Source organism: Dipteris shenzhenensis, chromosome 30 (assembly GCF_047967505.1).
Source record: "Dipteris shenzhenensis isolate YYH24624 ecotype China chromosome 30, Dip_SZ_1.0, whole genome shotgun sequence".
NCBI classification, from domain to species: Eukaryota; Viridiplantae; Streptophyta; class Polypodiopsida; order Gleicheniales; family Dipteridaceae; genus Dipteris; species Dipteris shenzhenensis.
The window spans coordinates 30,252,694-30,278,000 of record NC_141625.1 but is presented as its reverse complement, the minus strand read 5'-3'; the positions used below and the strand labels follow the sequence as shown (position 1 = coordinate 30,278,000).

Here is a 25,307-nt window from a genome sequence, read left to right as displayed (position 1 = left end):
CGTTGAATTACCAGATCCTAGTGCCCCATCATCTCTATATCCATTATCAATTGCATCATATGTGGCTATGTATAATCTACATAGCCTTGCTCTAGCCACTACTCTCTACCTATCGGTACCATGATCATAGTGCCCCAAGGTAAATTTAAATCTATGTGCTCCCTATGCATCAGTGGGCACTGGTAGGCATACGGAAATAAAGCAGGTGGATTTACTAATGGAGCAAAAGGGGTGTGGTACTTGGACTAGTGCTTACTCAGAAAACAATCAAGTTCTTGCCACCAAGGTGGGCAAGTTGGTGTATGCAATGCCAAAGAATGTGCACTCAACTCCAATGAAAAACACACCCATCTGAGACTACATTGTAATTGAATGTAGGCCATTTGCAAAGTGACAATTTGGCCTTTCAAATTTCTCACTTAGCCACTGCGCTTCCTTTACCATTATCGGCATACTTGCCGTTTGCACCACCCGAACCCACAGTGTGGAGTATAAGTGCACCCACTGAAGTGAGGTTGGGAACTACCACCAAATTCACCACCCACAGCCACATCTCATTCTTAATGACCTACAAGCAGTTTGCGGCAAGTCTCCAAAATGATAGCGCATTGCCAGTGCTTAATCTGGTTGTTCCATTCCTGCTGCACCTCCTCATGTAGTGTACCCAGAAGATCTTCCAATTGATTCATATTCACTGACACAGTACCTGGAACTGACTGCAGATAATGTGCCAGGTTGTCTAATGTCCTGCGGCATAGCAGTTGCTCCTGAGATACTCTTAAATTAGGCGATGTGTAGCCTCTATATATGCCTCTACCTCTTGTACTCACGGTTCTAGAACAGTGAGGCGAGACTCCATCTGCCACATATGATCTACCTGGATCCCACATTCCCACATTCTCCATCTGTAGTGTGGCTACTTCGGACCAAAAGTATGCCACCTACTGTTGTTGAGCTTCTTGGTTAGCAGACCACTAATTCACCATGTCCATCAAGAAATGCACACAAGCCTCCAACCGGGAAGGAGATGAATTTGATTGTGGTGACCTCCATCATAAAACCGTCATCGTGACTTTGGCGGTTGTCAAAATGGTTGACATAAAAGGATTTGAACATAATACCTAAGATGTAGATACAACCCTATCTTCAACTATTGTCATCACCCAGTGCTATTCTTGGTGCAACTGATTGAAGGATCTCTCTAGTCACTACCTCAAGTTCAAACCAAAACTGGGAGTGCTCACAGCAACCAAACTCATTACTACCAAACTCAGCAATGGGCTAGGCCTTGTCATAGGCACTGGCATATCCGCAAGAAGAGGAGTCATCGTGTGGTTGTGGACACAAGAGGATTCAAGGAATCCACCCCAAAGTTCATTGCTGGTGGCACAAGAGTAGGTTGAGTAGGCATGGCCTTTACAGCATTGCTCCTCCCCTCATCCTTGTGCTTCTGCTTTGCATGTTTGGTAGAGGGCACCTCCTCACCTCCTTCTCGAGGACCATCTGGGACCAACACCCGAATGCATGCATTATTGTGTCATGGAACCAGAGAGTCCTCCAACATGGGGAACATAAGGGAGAGGACTTAGTCAATCTCTATATTCATTGGATGGTCTTTGACGCTTATTACTTAAATTTAAGTAGAAAAGTTATCCATCGCTATTTTTGCTGAAAAGACATTACGTCAAAATTTTTGTCGATATTAGCATGGATATTTGTGTGTTTACTATAGAAAAAGCATTGATATAAGCAACGATATTAGCATTTAAAATCTCTCAGGAAAAAATAGAATGTTGGAAAAAGCATGGATATTCAAATTGCAATAATTACATCAAGTTGAAATGCTTTCACAATCAGAATTGTATCGATGTCCTCAATCCTTTAATCAATTAAAGCCTCACTAGAATCTTCATTGTGATATTGATGCTCATCCTCTTGATCATCCGTGGCCATAGATTGAGGTCTCCAAAATGCATGTCTGAGAAACTCTCTGAGAAGCCCAAACTATCTTCACATTACATAACTCTCATAGAAGGGGTATTGGAAGTGCTACTCATATAGTTCTTGATCTTCCTTTTCATTCTCTACTCCCACATCTTCAAATACATGTCGGCTTTTAGGTGCAACTGGAATCACAAACCACCACTGGTCCACTCGATCGTGTTACAAGCTTTAATGAAGTTTATGGGAAAATTATGTCTTTCCTACAGCCCGTGGGTCATTGCTATCATCCCAAAGTTGAGGCATGTCTAGCATGAGTTGAACATGAAACTCCATAATGGAAAACATTGACTCTTGCACCAATCAACTTTTTGTCATGCTTCCCTCTAGTCTAGCTTTTTGTCTTACATACCCTTTCAACACCTCCATAAATTGTTCCAAGAAAAACATCCATTGGCTATGCTACGTGCCTACATATTCCACTTCTACATGTCAATTGCATGAGTAGATGCAATTTGATGTCCACGGTACTTGTTGGAAATGTCTTTTCAATCAAACATATGGCTTTGATGGTCAGAAGTCTCATTTCTAAAATGGATGATTTCTTGATCTTTTTTTATGATATTCACCTGTATTTATATGTCGGTAGGAAATGGAACTAACTTTTGCATGAAAAGAGAAATTAGGCATGCATTTCCCTCTAACATACCTTGCAAATACACTAAGCTTGTTGATGGCCTCTGATGCATCTTTAGTACAACATCCTTGCAAAGCAATTGGAAGTACATACTATAGAAATAATGATGTGTCAGTAAAATTAAAACAAGAGATTAAAAAATAGCTTGCCCCTTCATACAAAATTATAGTTGCTTCATGTTGCAAGCTCTCCTCTTCAAAACTCATGTTATCCTCCCTAGTCACTTTGACATCTTTGTCTCTTTCATTTTGGGGTGAAGGAGAATCAAAGCAAGTGGTTATCATGTCATGCATTATTTCATCCTCATTTAGTGCATGTTCCTCTTCAATGCTTATATTTTCTTTCTCTTCTGGCTCTTGATCTTCCCTTAGAGCGTTTCAATATCCTTGGGTCAACATTGACTCATGAGGTTGACTATACAATGTGTGTGCTCTCAAACTTCCTGGAACAATTTCATCTCCCTATATGAAACGAATTTAGTGAATCGTCTCAGGAAAGTCACATGTAAAAATGGAATTTTAGCCAAAATGGAACTTATATATCATCGTTCAGCTAAAACTTAGGTAAAGGTAGGAAGTAGCTATAGCTCTTTATATGTGCAATTGATATGGTGCAAAGTCTCCTTATTTGTCCTTTGCATCGCGCACAATCACACAAGACTCGTTGATAAATATTTGCTCTACTAGTCTCTTCTTCGAATTTCAATGAGCTTGACGAAATCTATAAAGGAAACACTTTCCCATTACATGTTATTTCATAATCCATCTATGATCATGAAAAAAACATAAGATGGATGCTACCTGTTAACATCTTGGCCATTGGTACCCTAAAAATAAACAGTCGGGAGCTAAAACCCCAAATAAACCTTCACAAGACAAATACATGTGGTGTAGGTGTTACCACTTAAAGGTACTAAAAAGTACATAGAGGTAGAGGTTTATTAGGAGGACAACACCCAGATGTGCTACCTATCATTGGAAATGTGGTAGCCTACTTTTGGTTCTCATGATTTAATGAGGATGCATGGAAAAATTAAGGAGCAAAAAATAAAAGTTATGGTCAATGATAGCGCAACACATAATTTCTTACACTATGCATTAGTTAAGAAATTGAAGTTGTTAGAGAGTCCAAGTGCCAAGTAATATGTGGTCTCTCTAGCAAAGGGTAGTGATAAGAAGGTTTGGGACACCATGATTCATGGTGTGGAGGTGGACATTCAAGACTACCAAGATGCCTTGTATTTCCAAATCATGCATCTCGATAAAATAGATTTTGTTCTTGGTCGAGAATGGTTGTATAGTCTTGGGAATAGCTTATAGCAGAGTTAATATTTAAATCACTCCATTATATTTAAAAAGATCGTAGAGTCTTCTAGATTCAGGAAGAACATAATGTACCCAACTCTCCCCTTATTTGTTCAATGGAATTGGAGCATCTACAAGAACAACAGTGCAAGGTATATCTCTATGAGCTTACTTTTATTGGTGATTTCATTTTTGTTACATCTAAAAAGAGTAAATTTTCTCTTGATGTGGTTATAAATTATGAATATTTTCTTGATGATTTAATGGTTGAATTCAAATATGTTTTTCTAGTTGAGTTGCCTGATGGTTTGCCTCCTGAGTGAGATGTAGATCATAAAATAGACATAATTCTTGGATCTACCACTATTTATCAACTGCACTATAGATTTAGTCAAACAAAAGAACGTGAGGTCAAAAGACAATTAATTGAATATGTAGGAAGGACTAAATTTAACCTAGTAAAACTAACCAAGGACTAACCTTGGTCTTCGCTAGTTTTACTTGTAAAGAAAAAAGATGGTACTATGCATTTACACATAGATTACTAAGCCTTAAATAAAATCACAATAAAAAATAAGGATCCTATCCCTTGCATTGATGAGCTCTTTGATAAATTGCAAGGGGCAAAATATTTTACTAAACTTGACTTAAGATTAGCATATAACCAAGTGTAAATTAGAGGAGAGGATGTTCCTAAGACATCATTTCATACTAGGTATGAGAATTATTAGTTTAGATTAATGCCATTTGGCTTAACAATTGCTCCACCAACTTTTATGACACTTATGAATAGTATCTTGAGGCCATATTTAGGAAAATTTGTTGTAGTATCCTCATTTAAAATTAAATGAGGTAAATCATTTTTGGCAAAAGAATCCAAATGTGAATTCTTTGCAAAAGTACATGGGACATATTACCCAAGAAGGGATTTGTATGAATCCGGAGAAGGTAAGGGCAATATTGGAATGGCTACATCCTACAAACCTACAAGAATTGCAAACATTCATAGGTTTGTCTGGGTTATATAGGAGATTCATCCAAGACTATGATAAGATTATTGTGGAACAACTTAAGGGGAAGGGAAGTACCTTCATATGGGATGAAACTCAAAATAATAGTTTTGAGAAGTTAAAAGTGGATGTAGCATCTACTCTTATCTCAAAAGTAGTCCAATGAACTATTCGTGGTCAAAATAGATGCTAGTGATTTTGGTGTTAGGGTAGTACTTCTTCCAAAAAGGTTGACTAGTGGCTTTTGAAAGCAAAAAGTTAGACTGTGCCCAATGGAATTACCCGGCATATCAGAAGGAACTGTATGCTACAATCTATGCTTTGATGAAATGGAGGCATTATTTGTATGGTGCCGAATTTCAGATTGTTTTTTTATCAAGAAAGCATTTAGCAAATTTGCAATCAGCCAAAGCCTAAAGGAAGAAAAGCTAAGTGGGCTGAAATAATGCAAGGGTTTTATATCCCCTTGACATATCGGAAGGGGAAGTTCAATGTGATAAAAGACTCTCTAAGCAAAATCCCAATCCTTAATGAATTGAGTTTTACTCAAACAGAATGATTTCCTAGAGTCCTTGAAAGGAAAATGTGAGTTTGATCCTTAGTTTCTGAAATATGGAAAGCAATTATGAGGAGGGATCCAACTAATCAAGGGGCTTTCAATGAGAAGTCACATGGAAAGCGTGACACACTATAGGTGGGTGATGAAGGACTCAAGTGGACAAAATATATTGTAGAGGATGGCTACCTAGATAATAATGCATTAGGCGCCAAATTCTTTTGAGTGTAATGATAGTCCAAATGCTAGACACCTGGGAATTCAAAAGACGTTTGCACTTCTGAAGAAGCAATTCTTTTGGGCCAATAATAGATAAGAGTGTCCAAGATTATGTATTGAAATGCCAAAAATGCATGGTCAATAAGGCTAAATGCCTTAAGGTAGGAAGTCTCCTATATCCATTGGAGATTCCATCTGGCGAATGGAAAAGTATCTTCATAAATTTTGTTGTTGGACTACCTAGGACACTGAGGGGGCACGAATTTGTGTGGATATTGTAGATCGGTTGACCAAGATGGCTCACTATATTCCAATTAATGAAGTTTAAAATTCCAAAATTAGCTAGACTATTTACAGAGAAAATTTATAAATTATATGGGCTATCGGCAATTACTGTTAGTGACCTAGATAGCAAATCCAATAGCCATTTTCGGAGGGCTATGTTTATGAGGTTGGTCTTTGAATATGAGCACCATAGATCATCCACAAAGTGATGGTTAAATTGAAAGGGTCAATCAGGTCATTGAGGATATGCTTCGAGCATATGTAAGTAAACAGCAAACTAATTGGGAATAGTATTTTCCCATATGAGAATTTGCATATAGTAATTCCAAACATTCAGTTGCAAGTTTTAGTCCATTCTAGGCCAAAAAATTTCTCGAGGATATGAATTGAATGCTTAAGTTAGCTAAAGATAGCAATAAAAGAGCTCAAAATAGAGCAAGAAGTTATGCAAACCCCCACTGTAGAAGATTGGAGTTTGATGAAAATGAGAAAATCTATCTCAAGGTACCTGAATCTTCAGAATCCCTAAAGATAGGTAATTGTCCAAAGTTGTCTCCTAGGTATTGTTGACCATTCACAATACTTAAGAGAATTGGAGAACTTGCTTATTAAACAGCCTTATCGGAAGGATGTAGAGTATATCTAGTTTTTCATGTGAGTAGGCTAAAAAGAAAGTTAGGAGGTGATGACAAGCTCATTGGAAATGAAATCCTAGTTGAACTCATTAAACCTCTATCTATTCCACATGAACCCGAAAAAATTTAGATAGAAAAGAAAAAAAGAAAGTGACATGCAATATGGAAAGAATGTTTGGTTAATTGGACAGATAGGTCTAAAGAGAGTTCAACATGGGAAAGGGTAAGCAATCTCCAGAAGAGGTTTCCCAATTTTGTTTTCGAGGATATAAACAATTCTGAAGGGAAAGGGAATGTTATGTCAAGTGTAATACAGAGGCTTTGATATGAAGGGGTAAACCAGAGGGCTAGACAATGCCTACATTGGTGGAGTAAAGGGCTACGGTTTAGGAGTGTTCCTAAGCCTAGACATTTATTGGAAGGTGCAATTGTAGTACCCTTGAGAGGGGTTTAATGAAAGGTCTCTTTAGGACACATGGCAATCTAGGAATGCTCCACTTGGTTTTATATGTACTCTCATTCTAAACTCCAAACCATATTCTAATTTCACAATCCTCTCCCACTCCTAATTTAGCCTTGCAACCCATAAACACTCCTAGATTAGACTTCTCAATCGTTACCCCCTTGATTTTTGAAGGAGATAGGATCACCACTTTTGAAGACTTGCAACTTTTTCTTGAACCCTACAACTCTTTCCTACACTTTCGAGGCAACGAATGTCTCAAAAGAAAACTTTTGGCATCAGTTTATGGCTTAAGAAGAAGAAGCTTGCAATAAAAGAATGCTCGAAATGATGCATTTTTGCACCAACTTCGGTTCAAAACTTCATTTATGGTTCCCTCATTGTATGTCCTCATAATATATTAGAGCATTTTTAAATCATTATTTATGTTGATGAATTTCTTATCATAATGTTATGGGAGGCATTGGTCACAACTATGAAAGAAAAACTTGCAATTGAACGACATGGATCCACTTGACTTAGCACATAAATTGGAAGATCAAACCAATTTGTCAAGGCATCAACAAATTCACAATGATCTGAGTGATGATTCCCTCACATTAATTATCAATGAGCACACCCAAATAAGTCCATACAATGAATGAAGATTGAGTCAACAACCCGCCTATGCATAGGTTGAAACCCATAGAATGGAGTAAGAGTTAAAATTCCAATAATAGAGATTAAGTCAAAAACCCATCTATGCATCATTAAAATCTCTATTTTGTATTATTATAGCACCTTGGTTCCAAAATGGGCCGATAGACATGATGGCTTGCACTTTGGCATGTGAATGATCCTTAATCAAGAAATCATCGAGAAGAACTTGCTCAATATATCCTCTACCTTGAGCAAGGGCATCGATTGGCCCTCCTAGAGGTGGTAGTGTGACATGATGTTGGTAGTAATGAGCTTCGCATACTTCTTAGCTTTTCACATTGCAATAAGGACTCTCTCACCTTCTCGAGGATACATCAAGGGCACAAAACTCCTCTCACTTGGATCTCAACTTGGCAAGTAGGGAAAAAGATATCACAAATGGATCTTGTACATCCACATGTTAACATTCTCACCTCTCATAAGAACTAAGTGGAACTGCTCTACTATTGTGTGCATTTGAGTTCATGTTTGTATGCTAGGACTTGAAGTTTATTTGCATGAAGGTAAAAAATGATTGTTTATGGTGGAACGAATGGTAGATAGGCCAATGGGGTGTGGTTAAAGAGCATGCAGCTAGAAAAGTAGTCGCACCTCCCCCAAAAAAGTAGAAGTCACTACTTTGTGATAACTTTTGATCTGTAACTCAGATCTTAAGCTCTACAACTCTATAAAAGAGGTCCATGGCCAAAATCAGTAGAGAAGAGGGTCAAAATTAGAGAATACAACAAGCAATTGGTTTGTGTTGATAGGCTGCTCCTATCTTGCAGCAAATATTGGACCTGCGGGAGAAGCACTCCCTAGCTTCAGTGTGCCCATCCTCTTGTCAGATGTTATGTATGCTTGTCTTTGTGAGAAATCACATTGAACGATAGACTATATCATGTTTGTAATTATTATGTTTCCAACATAGCATAGTCTAGAGAGCATGGGATGTTGCAAGTGGTTGAGGGGTTGATGAAATATACAGGTTATGGGCTTCATATGTGATGGGCTTATTATGTTTGTGAGTTGAAGAGCTATTGTATTGGTCACTTATTGTCCCTCAATTTCTCTTATTACTATTTTGGGTCCCTCGGTGACGAGGAGATATCCTTAGCACAGTTGTTGTAGGAGAAGAACTTAGGCGAGGGTGAAATTGCAAGTTAGAGGTGGCACATGATTTTCCTAGGTGTCAAATGTCAAGTCAATAGCTCTATTAGGACGCGAGCTATGATTGGGTGCAGCAAAAGTAGTGGAAGCCTTTGTGATTGTTAAAAGTCTGGTATCAAATGTCATGAAATAGAATATAGATAGGAGCCTTAGAGATAATATAATGGGCATCAAGTAGTATAAGGTATCTAGAACTCTATGAGTGACGCAAAGTATGGATTTTAAGGCATACACTTGTTACGTAGGCATTATGAAAGGAATCATTGCAACACAGGATTCACTATGTAAACTAGTATTCCACATTCAGATGCAAGATGCTAATTGGTTTGACATAAAAATGTTCACCTTGATTACCCCACTGACTAGTTGGTTTTAAATCCTTTCCCTTAGAATGTCCTCCTTGCCATGAGCAAGCATACTTTATTTTCATTAACTAGTTAGATCATTGCTACTTGTTATACTCTTCCTTTATGCACCAACCTTGTGTATTGTGTCATGTTTTGCATTATTTGAGGTGGCTAGCCAATTCGTGCAGAATCAAAGGCAAGTTGGGGAGGGTGATCATGCCATCAATGCTTGCATCGCAATCATCACCTATGTCCATAAGGGTGAGGTACTTAGGTGAGCTTATTTGAATGCAATGATCTTCAAGGAGGTCAATGCTTCCATTGGAAGTACCCATTGCTTTCCTAAGCACCACTGCTTGGAAAAGGGAAGTGCTTCTGAGAGCGAGCATTTGGGGGGGGGGGGGGGGTAAGGAAGGATGGGAAGGGGTTTATGTCTTGGAGGGGGAGAAGAGGGAAAATCAAGATGGGTTTTTTGGGATACTTTTTCCCTTGGAAGAGCACATTTGGTATGAAATAACAATTGAACGAAAAATGAGAGAGAGCTATAGAGAAATGTCACATTCTCAAGGGTAGGAGAAACGGTGCCTTATGATGGAGGGCAAAAAGAGGGGAAATAGACATTTCTATGATGCTATGCAAAAATGTACCATGGGAAATAGAGAGGAAATACGTGGGAAATAAGGGGGACCATGGGAAATAGGACATGCTCTAGACCTTAGGGTGCTATTTCCCACACCCTGAGAACCATTGATTTGACACTTCTCTATGATTGATATGACATTTCTTTAAAGCCCTCTCTCATTTCCCTTGGATTGTTACATCATGCACAAAGGGAAAAACATCTAAAATATGCTCTTCCAAGGGAAAAAACATCCAAAAGAGCCATCCTTATTTCCCCTCTTTTTCCCATCCATGACATAAAACCCATGGTCCCCTCCCCAAAACCATTACGACCTCAAGCAAACTATCCCCGTTGCAAAGAGTAAAGTTTAGTACAACGCAACTAAAGTCCACTAGGATGAAACGGTGAAAAATCCACATCATTCAACACTAAAACCTCATCCTTCAATCCAACCACCTTGCTCTTCTTTGTAGCTTTCAATCCATCAACGGATCTGACCGATTCATGGAGCTGGTAAGAGTAGAACAAGCTTTTGCAAACAAAGGGTTGTTGAACAAATCAAAAGGAACCTCCACAATACTAGACGCGGCAACATGACGATCTTGACACCTACGAATGATTCGATTGTAGGAGGATACAAACCTCCCTCACCCTTTTTGTTGCAAACCTGAAGCATAAACCGACTTAGTAATCCACCAAACACTTTCAAGTCCAGCTCCTCTATCGGAACAGAAGCATCCAACCCCTCCATAACACGCCATGCATCACATCTCCTCCGCGCCCAATTATCTTTATTAGAACTCCAATTCAATCCACCATCCTCTTGCTTCATTCTCCAAAGACTCATCAAGCGGAAGAAAACAAGCCAAAGAACCTACAGCACCGTACCTCGCATCCGCAGTTCCTACAAAGACAAAAAACTCATCAAACACAATTAACAAAATAGAAAACGCGGCAAAAAACAAAGTAACCAAGACACACCTCCACGGTCCCCGAAATCCTCGTTGACCTTGCATGCAGCATCACCGCAAACAGCAAAAACAACCACATCAACACACACATCATCATCCTCACTCAAACACACCACTAAACCACCACCAGAAACATCCACATCCACCGCATGACCACCACTAAATGCCTTATCTGCCTCGACAATAGCAATGTCCACCTCCTCCAGACCAAGTGAGACCAAAGGACGATCAGCATCACTCTCCATTCCCCAGAAGAACCTCGCCAACCACAAAGCTCTCAGACTCTCCCACTGACACACTCAAATCACACAAAACTCGACAGCAACAACGAAGCTCTCAAAATCGATGAAGCTCTCAGCCCCTCGCACTCACACACTGAACTCATAAAACGGGCAAGAGAGGTATACACGCATGCAACTAAAAACGCGCCAACCCAAACACCATCAAACACGTTTCCCACTCCCAAAAATCAAATCGAACCGCCAGCTTCACAACCACGTCAACCGGCTTCACCGCAACGTGTCTCCCTCGGAACCTTGACGCTGGGAAAATGACCGTGGTCGGCTTTTCCCGGTCGGGAAGTAGCCGGAAAGAGGCTTGAGGGAAAAGCCTCCCCCGGTGAGTGTTGCCTATCTCGTCTGATCCAAGGTCTACTTTTTCGACCTCTTTTAACGATTACCATAAATCTGTGGAATGGCACACGGTTGATCCTCGAGTTCACTATAAATCTTAGTGAACTCGGTTGATCCTCGAGTTCACTAAGCATGTTAGCTACGTGCCTCTGTCCGCGATTCCCTGCTACCTCTCAGTCGCTTCCTTGTCCTTCCGCCTCATTTCTTGCGCCTCCAGCGATGTCAGCCACAACCACTAAGGGAAAGCCCGTGGTAGACCGAGCAGTGATCGTGGGTGGTGGGTTAGGTGGCATGGCCGCTGCGCTGCAATTGCGAAAAGTCGGAATTGATGCTCAGGTAAGCTGGTAAATGAACGCCCGCAAATTTGTAAATTTTAAACTCTTCTTGCCAACTTACCGTTGGACAGTGCATCCCGATTTAGAACACTTGATAAAAAGTGCAAAGTGAAAATTCAAATTAATGCAAAGGGAGCTGAACCCTCGATTAAGAATGTCAATAAGGGCATGCCCGATTTCCCCCTCCCCGTAATTGAAGAAAGCGAGAAAAGAGAAACTTCAGGAGATATCAAGGTGTACTACAACCAAGCTTTTTTGGGGCGGACGACTGTTTTGGGAGTGTCTTGTCTGTCGTACTACTCTTCCTCTCAAATGTCCTCGGTAGTAAACGCGTGGATACTTCTCAAATCTGTGCCTAAGTTATTGTACTTTTACGAACTCCAAGTACAGTTTGAGGACTGTTGTTCATCCAATTGCTGCAGATCAAGATCCTTGCCTTGTGACCGACGAATCTTGTGCCTAAAATGTGACAATGTTTGGTTCAATGCTGCATTCGAATGAGACTAATGTTACGCAAGCAGCACGTTGCTGTACTAGCATAGTATCAAGGATCCTACTTCATCCAAAGTGGGATACCTTCAATTTCTTTAGCAAATCGCTCCTTTAGGCAAGTTGTGAGCTACATTTTTACTCATAATAATACTTCAGCCATGGATTCGGCTGCCCACGCTGATGACTCAACGTTGGGTGAGCAGTATGCGGTTGCAATGCCCGTTGCTCAGTATGTTTATGAGATAGCAGACGTAATTAGTCGGAGCCCTTGGAGTGAGGAATCACCTGAGGCTCAACTAATACTCTAGGTTTTGCCCGATTACTCAAACGTGCTTCCAAAGGTACTGCCAATGGGTCTACCTCCCGTAAGGGCCTTTGACCATTGGATGGATCTTGTTCAAGCAACCCTATAGGACAAGTTCGACCGAGGAGGATGAAATTGCGCGGCAACTTTTAGAAAACCTCCAGTTGGGTGAAGTGAGTCACCATGAGATGCACTAGTGTTACTGGTGAAGAAGAAAAGACTTGGGTATGCATCTATGCGTAGACGACAAGGGTCTCAATCGATTAACGATTAAGAACATTGTGATGGGTCAGGATGACCCTTTTCATGCGTGTGTAGAGGCTCAATTGGTTCATGAAGTGATGCATGAGGGATTCGAGGACACTCGCAAGAGTTGGAAAGACCCGATTCCCACAACGGGCATCATGGTTGAGGTGGATGATATCTTTAACCCTGTCAAAGATTATGCTAAGCATGCTATCATTATTTTCTTTCCAGGACGCATGCCTGCTGATGCAGATGTTCGTAACTGGTTGACTAGAACCCTGGGTGGTTGCTATGTCAGAAAAGTGCATTATGCAGCAAGGGGATGTAATCATGACTAATGAGGAGCACAGACAGATTTTATTGGAGCATTCTCCTCTCTTTTATGGCCAACAGATGGTGCATGTGTTGCCTTGGTCCCCTACAAGGGACTATCATGCTTTGATTCAACACCGCTGCCGTGTATGGGTAGAAGTGGTAGATTTTCCTCAGTGTACGATCTCTTTGTTGCCAAAAATTGCAGCTTCTCTTGGTAAAGTGGTTTGTCCACGGAGGCTACACACACACTTTTTTTTTTGGGTGAAACTAATAAAATGATATTATGAAACATCCATTTTACAATAGGGCAGTGCTCGAGAAAAGAGCCAATGCCCTATCCATTAGAAACAATAAAAGAAAAGCTGAATGCAAGAAACATCCAAATCTTCCTCATGCAAGGCATCATATAAGGACTGCCGCAATGAGGCCCGGAAGAACTCATAAGGGTGCTGAAGGGGTGAATTCAGAAATGCATGATTTCGCTGTAGCCAGAGGGTCCATAAGGCCCAGTATCTGGTCTAATGAAAGAAAAGAGAATACTGTGACAAAGAAGCTGATAATCTGCCAAACATCCAGAAAAACCTCGAGAACCTGTGCGCAGGAAATTTGAGAGATAAAAAATAGGAAATCTTGTCCAGAAGGTCTCTGGAATATGAACAAAACCACAATAAGTGCTGAATACTCTCAGGAGTATGATGACATCTTGGACAAAGAGGAGAGGCAATCCTTCTTTGAGCCAATTTCACTCCCACTGGAAAAATACCAACAATACATCTCCAGAGAAAGAAACTCTGCTTCAATGGCATTTTCAACTTCCATATCAATTTCAATTTTCCTTTCCACCAAGTTAAAGACTTATTCAGATGCCAAAGAGAATTTGCATGATGAGCAATCCATGGAGGAGGTAATGTCAATCGATAAGCCTATATGGAAGTCAATAGATGCAAAGGCTGAGAGGATAATCCTGGACTTGAAGACTGAAGATGCCAATCTTGAAGCCTGTCTCTTACTTCCAATGTTGGAATCGGAACCAAAGGGAGTAAGAGATCTGCAATAGCTTTCCATATGGGTCTATGATGCATCCCAAGGCATGCTGCCGGATAAGAGATCTGCAATAGCTTTCCATATGGGTCTATGATGCATCCCAAGGCATGCTGTCGGAAAAGAGAGAATATGCCCCTGAGTATCTACCACATCATCAATGAACCGGATGCCCAACTTCATGAGATTGTAAGCTCTGATTGGTTGTACAGCAAGAGGAGAGTAAAAAACAGCACTCCAATGAAGGCTTTCCATTCAAAGCGAGGAAGCTATAGAAGCAGGATGGGGAGACCATTTGATGCGAGAGAGCACTTTCTTCCAATCCTGAATCAAGGCAGTAGAAAATGGACAGCTAGGTATTTTACCTTGAAACTTGCCAAGTACTACTTCCGATGGATCAACTAGCCAATGTCTATAAGCATTTGTGCGCATCTAGCCACACAAAAAAGCCTTGAGCATAGTGATCTTTCTTGCTAACACATGAAATTTGATGTTTAGAATATTCAAACCACCATGCATTCTTGGTGAGCAAAGCAGGTCCATTTTGAGCAACCTTAAAGCTTTTTTATGAAGCTTAGTTTTCCAAAAAATCTCCATGGCTTGAGACATAAAAGAAGAGAGATCTCGAGATGACCATGTAATAAAGGAAGGTAAAACTGGATATAAGCTAAAACATTGGATTGGAAAATTCGAAGCCGAACATGCAAAGGCCATGTGGAGATCTTCCAATATTCTAATTTGTCCTGAATTTTGTTAAATACCCAAGACATTTGTTACTTATTTCTGATTTTCCAGCCAATTGGATAACCCAAATGTCTTACTATGTTTTCCGGATGAGTAATCTGGCCGGGCCCAAGGATAGCATGCCAGTCGCAATGCTTGAGAGGCAAGAGTTTTGATTTCTGAAAATTAATTTTTAGACCAGCTGCCAACCCAAAATCAGAAAGGGTATCCATCAATAATCGAAGCTCCAGAGGACTATTCTTTGGCATGAAGAAAGAATCATCTGCATAAGCCTGTGCAATGAAAGGCCGTGAGCCAGGAATCTGAAGCCCTACTAACTGTCAAGTATCAACCAGATGATCCATATAAAGAAGCAAAGGATGTGAAGCAATAGCATAGAGCAAAGCATTGAGAGGGCATATCCCTGTTGAATTGATCGTCCCAGAGTCCAAGACTTAGACAAATGATTCCCTATAAAGCATTGACCAGTGGAATCTGAGTAAAGCCAATATATGACGTTAACTAGCTTTGGCCCAAAACCAAGTTTAGACATGATTTGAGAGACATAATCCCACTGTACGGTATCAAATGCCTTTGCCACATCCACCTGCATGACCAAAACATCTTGAGCTGAATATTTAGCATATTCCATTGCGATGAGGGTATTGGAGATATTATCATGTATATTCCTTCTTGGAACAAAACCATATTGCCTGGGATGAAGTCCATCATGAAGGATATCCTTTATCCAATGAACCAACATTTTAGCAATAAGTTCATATATAACAGGCATCAAAGTGATGGGCCTCCAGTCATCTATAGTCTTGCATAGGAGTTTTTTGGGCACAAGCTTAACTAGACCATGCTTCCAAGCTAAAGGAAGATGTTGATGCTGCCAGGCTACATTAATGAGCTTCAAGATTGGACCCTTCAATTCAGCGCAGAAGGCTTCAAAAAATTCAACCGTCAAACCATCCCAGCCAGGGGATTTATGTTTACCCAAATGTTTGAGGGCTTCATCCAATTCAATATCTAAAAAAGACATTTCCAGCAATGAAGCTTTTGGCAAAGAAACAATAGGAGAAACAAGATCAATAAATCTGCTCCGAGCCAGTTCAACCTGAGGAGTAGAAGAAGATGGCTGAGAAAAAAGAAGCTGAAAATGATCCAGACATTGTTTTTCTAGCTGAGATAAAGTCTGGGTCCAAATACCATCGGATTTTCTGACTCTCATGATAGATTGACTTTGTCTATATGCATGTAAATTCCGAAAGAAAGATTTTGAGGAACAACCCTTATCTAGCATAGGCTTAACTCTAGCCCTTGTCTGCCATTTGGAAAGCTTGCGTTTATCATTGGCATCAATTATGGATGAAGCACAAGACAATGAACTCTGCTCAGAAGCAGAAAGGGACCTTTGATGGCTAATGTGTACCAAGGACTGCTTGTATGATTTTGCCCACTGGATATGATGCTTGGTTTCTGCCATGTACCATCTTCCATATTCCTTGATGACATTTTGAATACGATGTACAAAAGGCTTCCAAGCAAAGTCAAGATCCTCCTGAGCATGAGATAACAATGGCCTGCAAGCCAATCGAATCATTTGCTGGAATTTTTCATGAGAAAGATATAATTGATTGACCTGTAAGTGTCTGACTGAAGAGAGCTGCATGTCATCCAGTGGCATGCCAAATGAAAAAGTTCAGCCAAAGTGGAGTGTGATCAAAAGTGTCTGACTGAAGAGAGCTGCATGTCATCCAGTGGCATGCCAAATGAAAAAGTTCAGCCAAAGTGGAGTGTGATCAGATAGTTGTTGAGAATAGTCAGTCCGCATTTGACATGTATAATCATCATATTGCTGAGCATGAATAAGATACCATCTATCAAGCCTGGCCCAATATTCTGTAAAAGCATTATGATGATATGTAAATCCCAAAACTTAAGGGTGAGTTGCTGTCCATAAATCTGCGGTACGAAGTGATGAATCTGCGGTACGAAGTGATGAAATCATATGTTCCCATTGCTGAATTTCAGAGGGCAGCATATGGGATTTATGTGTGGTATTGTCCTGCCAGTGAGGAGAATTATTGAAATCACCACAAAGTATAGCATTTGTGGACCAAGGAAATTGCTTTATGGAGTCCCACATTCGAGCTCTAGAAGCTGAAGTTTGAGAGGTATACAAGGAACCAATTTCAAAAATCTCTCCATTGATCATACATTGGATAATCATCCATCGGCCACAAAGATCATTATATGCTACCCAAGGCTGCAAATCATGTCTGGCTAGAATGCACAGCCCAGAGAATTGATCAGATCCTGCATAAAATATATCATATCCTAAAAAGAACCCATGCTGGCCAGCAAAAGAATGCTGATTATGCTCTTGCAGACACACAACATCTGGATGAGTTTTATCTATATAGTGCCAAAGGAGCCTCCATTTATTCGGGTTGCAGAGGCCCTGTATATTATAAGAAGAGAAGCACGCATGAAAATATGTACAAGAAATGAGTAGTCCTAAAAAAGAAAGGGAGGCATCAGGCCTCTGCCATTGCCTTAGGGTCTTGCTGACCCTCAGAATCCAATTCCTTGACTAGATCATCTTCTCACAAAGCGGAATACCCTTCTTGACTGCATTAACCCATGCCTTTGAGATGGGGCTGTCCGAAGAGGTAGATGGTTGACCAAGAGAAGGAGTGGAAGCATCCCAATTACGAGATTGGAGAGGTCTTTGTTTGAGAGACACTGTCTTCTTTGCAGTCTGCCAACCCTCATGAGAAGATGAATTATTTTCCACTAGCTTGCTCTTTCCTTTATCCTTGTTTTGAGCTGAATTGGCTTGGCTCCCTGTATGAACTGAAGGCTTTGCTCCTTTGGCTTCAGTCTTTTCCACATAAGTCTTGTGACCTCCTTTATTAGATGGCGGAGGAATGGCAGCTGGAGGAGGCGGATGAAGGATAGAGGGACACTCAGAAGCTAGGTGCCCAAACTTGTGACGAGAAACAAGCTCCAGCAAAAATGCCCCATTTCAAGTGAAATATTTCTTTCCCAAATTAACACCCTCAATCTCAACTGCAATGGAAGGAGGGGTTGGTCTATCAGTATCCCATAAGATGCAAAAATGATTTTTATTACCTGTGGGACGAGGGGGACAGATCACTTTTCCCAATGTCATCGCTAAGCCAGGAAGCTCCGTTCTCATGTAATCTGGCAAATCAACCACTTCAACCCATACATGGCAATGATGCTTGATGAGATTCTGATAGTCCTTATTAGGAGACCAAGGCATGATGTGCACCATTTGATGACCAAAGAATAAAGGGGACATTTCCAGCATCTTTTGTTTTGTCAAGGCATCCAAGAGATGAACTTTATAAAATCCTCGGGAGGCAAAATAAACTCCTTCCACATAGCATCCACCTAGGAGGGAATTCACCCATTGTCCCACATCATTAGCCGAGGGTATTTTCCCTGGGAAAAAGATGATGACTGCAGTCTGAGAGAGCTTCTTCAGAGGATGCACAAGAGAAGGCAACTTCATTTTGTAAGTCAGTTTTGGAGCAGGTAGCATCCATTCTCTTCTACTTTGTTGAAATTCCTCATTCAACATGTCAAACACATAGGAAGCATCTTCAGATGAAGGAGCTATGGGGGGCAGAGTCTCCCTTGACTGTCTTTTGGGTTCTGGAGAGAGCGCTCTCTTTACGTAATACTTATTTGTTTCTGCCATTGAAGCTAGTCGATTCAGTAGGAAGATTCAAATCAGATAAAGGGCGGCGACGCTATATCAGCTGGGCATGGGATTTGGATAGATGGGCACGAGACCTGGACAAAAGGACACGGGAATCTGTTGCGACAAAAAGCTTGCAGGAATACTGCCTTACACACAACTTACTAATCCAACGCACTGATAGAGTGGACAAAATCTGAGAGGAAACCAATAACAAGGCACTTAAGGTGGCTTGAGAGAGCACACAGGATGGCGAAACAGTGACGAAATTTCTCGTGAGCAGAGGTAAGGGCTTCGAACAAGCTGCACACAGTCTAAAGGAAACGCGGAGCAGATCGTCTCGCTCACACACACACACAAACGGGGAGCTGCAGGAGGCTGAAACGAAGTGGAAAAGAGACCAGATGGAGCTCTAGAAAGGTGGCTGATAGCAGCGAGCAAGCTCAGGAGAATGAACGGATCGTAGGCTGCAGTAGGGACAGGTCGGGATCACCAACAGGGCCGGCTGAGGGCTGGAATCGTCGCCATAGCTGGAGCTCTCTCATGCACACACACACACACCTGACAACCACATCAGTGTGATGGGATATCTCAAGGTGTATGCCCAAGGCACACCTTGGGTTCTATGTGTGTGTGCTAGAGGCACAGTTAAGTGCCCATAAGCACTGTTAGGTGGTGGTAGATGCCACATAGGATGATTGAGAGATTCTAGGAGCTGATTGAGGAGATGATTGAGGAGATGATTGTGGAGCTTGGTGGCTCATGTAGAGGTGCCTACATATGGAACTCACCCTTCTTCATTCTAATGCAATTCTCTCATTTTGTGTTCAGCTTCATGCTTTCCTTTCACTTCTTCAACATGGTATTAGAGCACTATGATCCTCCTTGAGCCCATTTATGCCATGTCATCATCTTCTTCTTCTTCATCTTCACCATTTCTTCCCCAAACTTGTGAGAGCTTGTTCTCCCTCGTCATTTCACCATTCTCCAAGTCCTTCTAGCTGGAGAGACCCTTCGTATGGGCGAACTTCCACCTGTAAGGAATTAGAAAATAATTGTTGCTGCTGGTCGCCATTCCCTGAATTCCGTCGAAGCTCTCTTTCGCGTATTCTTTGGGAACTGGTGCTCCCGCTTCCGGTTGAACATTAACACTACGATCTGCACCCGCACCCCAAGAGAATGGGGGACAAAGCCAAGAAAGACGAAAATAACAATAACAAAAAAAAGCAAACGACACAACTGAATTTGGAGGATGTGAACACATGTTCCAACCGAAGTGGACTCGGGGTAAACAGCAAGGCAAAGTTAGGACCCACCTCAGCTTCTTCAGCATCTATCTCTACCTCAACCTCAACCTCAACTCGTGCTACAGTGTCAGTTTCGTTTTCAGCTCCAACCTCAGCTTCCTCTATGTCTATCTCTACTTCAACTTCAGTCCACGCTTCAGGCCTAGCTCTAGTTCCAGTCTCAGCTCCATCTACATTTACGATCAGTGACATACTCATGCCCATGGCGCCGGTTGTTGTTCCCTTTCCCTCTTCTCTTGTTACAGCTCTCACACAGCTTATGACACCTACTTCCGAGGTGTCATACACTGTGCCGCGTTACGCTTCACTCTCCCCTCTCCCTCTCAGTCAGCCCATCCTCCCACACCCCGTTGGGACTGCCTCACCCATTCCATTGTCATCTCCGTTCCTCACTCAGCCACCGTCCAGTTTTCGGACTCAGCCCCACCCACGATAGCCACTCCTTCTCCCAATTAATTTTGCACCTTCTAGAATAATACTATTGGGTGGTGAGCGTGAGATGGAGTTGGCTCGCTTCGCACGGGAGCAGGTCCGCTTCAACCAGGAGCAGAGCCGCATCATACAGGAGCAGGCTAGGGCCATTCGGGAGTAGGCGGGTCTTATTCAGGGACTCAGACAGGATATCATGCAGCTCCGACAGGAGGTCACAGCCATACACACTGTCCCAGGGAGTACCCCGGTGGTCGAGGCACAGATTGCGAGCATGCAATCTGCTATTGAGGAGACTTCCAGATGGGTTGACGTTGCCAAACGAGAACCCGCAAGGGTCACCGTTTCGGCTACCCTCATGGAGCAGCAGCAGAGAGCCAGTAAGGCTCTCAACATCAGAGTACGTGGGATCCCACGCACTGAGGCTACACCGATGGTAGATGCGATTGCGTTCGTGACCGCTACCCTAGGTGTGGCTGAGCACAGGATAGAGAGGGCATGGCGGGTGGGGAGAGATCCCAACCGAGAGCAACCTCTGATCATACGATTTCATGACACTCAGGCACGACTTTCAGCTCTACGACGCAGATCAGTCCTTCGAGATCAGCCAGCGATCTCTATGGATGAGGATCTCACACCTCTACAGGTTGAGGAGAGGCGCTCTTTGCTGCAGCAGCGGGATTAGGCCTGAAAGGAGGGGAAGTGGGCAGTGGTATGAGAGGGACAACTTCTTACAGGCCCCCGTAGGACACCTGCCCCCTCCCCTACATAGGGAAGCGGGGCCTATGAGACTCAGATATCCGAGACCCTAACCTGTACCATTTGGAACTATAATGGTACCTTATGGTCAGAACCAGGGAACTTCTCGGAATCCTATACAGGCCACGACATAGTCTTCTATACAGAGACACATCAGAGTGCAGAGCACCCTCTCCCAATAGTCAGCGGATATACATGGGAGTCTGCCTACAGAGATGAGACGAGGGGTATAGGAGGAGTTCGAGGTTCAGGTGGAGTTGCAGTCCTTTTCAGATCCACACTTCGGGAGATCATTTCAGTAGAGCAGAGAAATACACATTCCAGATTTCTTTGGATCCAGATACGACACATGGATAGCCAGGATTTGTTTGTCGCAGTTTGCTACTTCCCCCCGGAGACCTCCCACTTTGCCAGAGATATTCGAGGTGATGATGAGACATCCCCATTTGCTACCTTTATCAATCCATCGTTGACTTTTCTAGCCGCGAAGTCGTCCTTCTAGTGGGGGACTTCAACGTGAGGACAAGGACCCGTCAGGTACCACTTCTTGATTTCAGAGATGATTCCACTCTATTGGCAGATGTTGACCTTGAGGAGGCAGGTATGCTACGGGTTTCGGCTGATAGGCGAGGTCCACTTTCATCCTATGGGCAGGCCGTATTAGACCTAGGCAGAATACATGATCTCATTATCTATAATGGTCTTGACAGATGGCCCGCTTCAGGTGGTTTCACATGCTTTTCACATGGGGGGGGCTCCAGTGTTGTTGATTACATCATGGGATCCCCTGTCTTCACATCTCGCATTACTGACTTCACTGTAGCACCTCTCCCCCTAGGGGCTGATCACACATACCTTTTCTTTCGCATCTCCACCTCCCTTCGCACAGCACCTTCCACCCCACTCAGGGCTTACTCCACCAAGATGACTCACCTTCTTACTCTGGCCGTCTGTACATACTTCTCGCTTATATTGACTTCATACCCCTTTTAGAGGATCATGTTGCCCTTGTCACCTGCTCACTACACGAGGCTGCCATTCATGCCTTTCCCCACACCACCCGCTCCACCCGCCCACCACCCCCTAGAACTATACCTTGTAATAGTTGGTACGATGATGAGTGTAAGGCCTTACGCCGTCAACTCAGATTCGAAACTAAAAACAATCTTCCGAGTGCACCAGATACGCTACGTGAATACCGTAGACTGGTACGAAGGAAGAAACTAGACTTCGTTCGTCGAAACGAGGAGGAGCTACTGAACATTTTGTTTAGTAACAACTCTAAGGATTTCTGGCAGAGATTTCTAGAAGGACGGTCCCCTCCGCCACTCACTGACACCCAGATCTGGTTTGATTATGCACGCACACTTTATGACATCCCAAATCAGCCACAGTCCCTAGCCTCTCACACATGCCTCATCCCACATCCTGCACCCTCTTCACTAGAGGAGGGGTAAAGGATGCTGTAATGAAACTTCATAATGGCCGAGTGAAGGATCATGAGGGACTATGTACTGAGTTCATTGCATATGGGATTAACCTCCTAGCCCCGATCTTAGCAAAGCTTTTTAATGAAGCGGTTTGTTTGGGATTTCCACACACTTGGACCATTAACACTATCTCACCCATCCACAAGGCAGGGGATCCCATGAGCCCGGAGAACTACAGGACCATTATGATTGGACATGTCATGTCCAAGATTTATGCATCGGTACTTGACTTTGAGGTTAGTAGACTTGCAAAGTGTTGAGGACTCGGAGCTGCAGGACAGGCCGGATTCCGGCGTGATCGTGGAACCATGGACCACATTCTGACGCTCAGATGTATCATCGAGGAGGCGAGATCACGGAAGCAGAGGGTTTATTGTTGCTTTGTGGATTTTCGCAAGGCATTTGACACAGTCCCGAGAGCCCGCCTCATACGGCGCCTATAGGACTTGGGTTATGACCAGGAGATCATTTGGGCTGTCATGGCACTTTACGAGAGAGTTTCTGGCATAGTTCGGGTAGGATCCGGGTGGAGAGACGAGATCATGAGTACCATCGGGATCAAACAAGGGTGTCCTTTGTCGCCTACCTTGTTTGGCCTCTACATTGACGAGCTTGAGACAGTGATGCAGACACAAGGGGGTGTAGGTTGCTCTCTTTCAAGCACGCTGATCCAGATTTTGCTCTATGCAGATGACGTGGCTCTCTTGTCTTCCTCAGCAGAGGGGCTTCAGAGACACCTAGATGCACTACAGTCCTTTTGTGAGTCGCATGATTTGAAAAGGCTGGCCCTGCAGCTGAAGTAGGCAGGGAATCCTGAGCTGGTACAGGTACCAAAAGCAAATCCTGTGGCTCCATGATGCTGGCCTCTGTGGGACCCCGTCTCTGGCGACGCTGCATGAAGAAACCATGGTCTCTTGGCTCTGACTCAAAGAGAGTAAAGGCTCCAGTTCCTCTCCCCCAAAGGGCAGTGCCCCATGTCATGAGAAAAGACTCGGATGTAACATATGAGAACAGCCTGACGATACCTGTCCAGACCACTCTAGAGCTGAGGCAGCTCCATAAACAATGCTTGCTAGATTCCTCTGCAAGCTGACAACGCATACACAAAGAGGGTCTACCCATCTGCTGAAGCCAAGTACCCACAGGTATACCTCTATGTATAGTGAGCCAAAGAAAGTAGGAGACTTTTTTGGCTCTACTGATGCCCCAAAAGTGAGTCCAGTAGCTCAGCAATAGCTCTGCAGTAAGTCCCTATGCACGCCAATGCTGGGAGGCAAATGGTAGGTGATGAGAGTCTCTTTGCTGAAGCCTGTAACCTACCCTCGTCAAGTACTGGAAAAAGGAAAGAGGACGATCACCTGCCATCGGAGCAGGCCATGCCCACTCACTTGGGTCCTAGTCAAGCTCCGCAAGAGGTCGACCCTGAAAAATCCAAAGTCTCCATCTAATATCCTTTGCAATGGTCAACCTGGAAGGATCTGTGGCCCATTCCTTACCCAAACAACCAATGACCGTGACTCTCTGCCAAAGGAGCTCCTGCCGATCCAGGGGCTGAGTGGGATACAATCTGTGAGAGGAGTCCGCCTCAAAATGAGAGTGCTCTCAACGGAAGCAAGAATGGAAGAAGGAGAGAGAGAGACAGAGAGCCACAAAACTTTTGGTGGGTGCAGAACCACCCTAATCTTCTTTTTCATTCATTTATATATGTGTTTGAGTATTGTACATAACTGGAGCAACCCACGCAGTAGCTCCTGCGAGCTTCCCCTCCCCCCCTCGCCGTTAGCCCCTACCTCCCCTTCGCTCCCTCCCCCTCGCCGCGTCCACCTCCACCCCTCCCGTCCGCCCTCGACCCCCGTCCCCTCTCCTCCCCCCCCCGCCGGCACCCCGCTACCCCTTCGCCTCACCTCCGCTCCAGCCGCCCCTCGCTCCATCCCGCCCCCTCGCTCCATCCCGCCCCTTCCTCCGCTCCATCCCGCCCCCTCGCTCCAACCCGCCCCTCGCCCCCGCTCCAACCCCCCCCCCCTCGCCGCCGCTCCAGCCGCCCCCTCCGCTCCATCCCGCCTCGCCTCGCCTCGTCCCCCCCCCCTCTTTCTCTCCAGCCCGCCTCGCCCTCGCCCCACCTCCGCTCCACTCCGCCCCTCGCTGCTCCCTCGCCATCCCCCCGCTCCAACCCGCCCCCTCGCTGCTCCTTCACCCCCTCGCTTCACCCGCCCCGCCTCATTCCTCTCCCCCCGCCCCCCCGCTTCACCCCTCCACCCTCGCCATTCCAACTGCACCCCCCCCCCCCGCCCTCCCCGCCCCTTCCGTACTCCCCGCAGCCTCCGCCCCGCCCTCCGCTTCGACCCCTCCGACCCTTCATTTCGCCTCGCCCGCCTCACCCCCAGGCTCCACCGCCGCTTCATCTCTTCTTGGGTGGCAGCCTGTTTTTCTTCATCGGAAGCTTGCAGTTAGTCTTGGCGGTATGGCGGCCCCCAGCCCGGATCCGGAGGCCCAGTCGGACTCTCCCTCTCCAGATGCCTACCGCGTTATCCTGACAGAGCAACAATCATCTCGTGTTCAGGAGGTAGCCAGTGACTTTGCTCGTACCTCTGTTTACGGTA

The 25,307-nt window shown here is 43.8% G+C and overlaps 1 protein-coding gene across 2 annotated transcripts in view; it reads left to right on the top strand.

Moving 5' to 3' along the window:
- The first annotated feature begins 11,385 nt into the window (after nucleotides 1-11,385).
- The window catches only part of LOC147881954 (uncharacterized), a 138,364-nt gene continuing 124,442 nt past the window's right edge, over nucleotides 11,386-25,307 (top strand). The window contains exon 1 of one of the 2 annotated variants that reach the window (XM_087402071.1): nucleotides 11,386-11,866. In XM_087402071.1, coding sequence (XP_087258197.1) covers nucleotides 11,663-11,866 — 204 coding nt within the window. In that variant the 5' untranslated portion in view covers nucleotides 11,386-11,662. The remainder of the gene's footprint in view (nucleotides 11,867-25,307) is intronic. The other variant, XM_087402072.1, reaches the window with a different exon arrangement.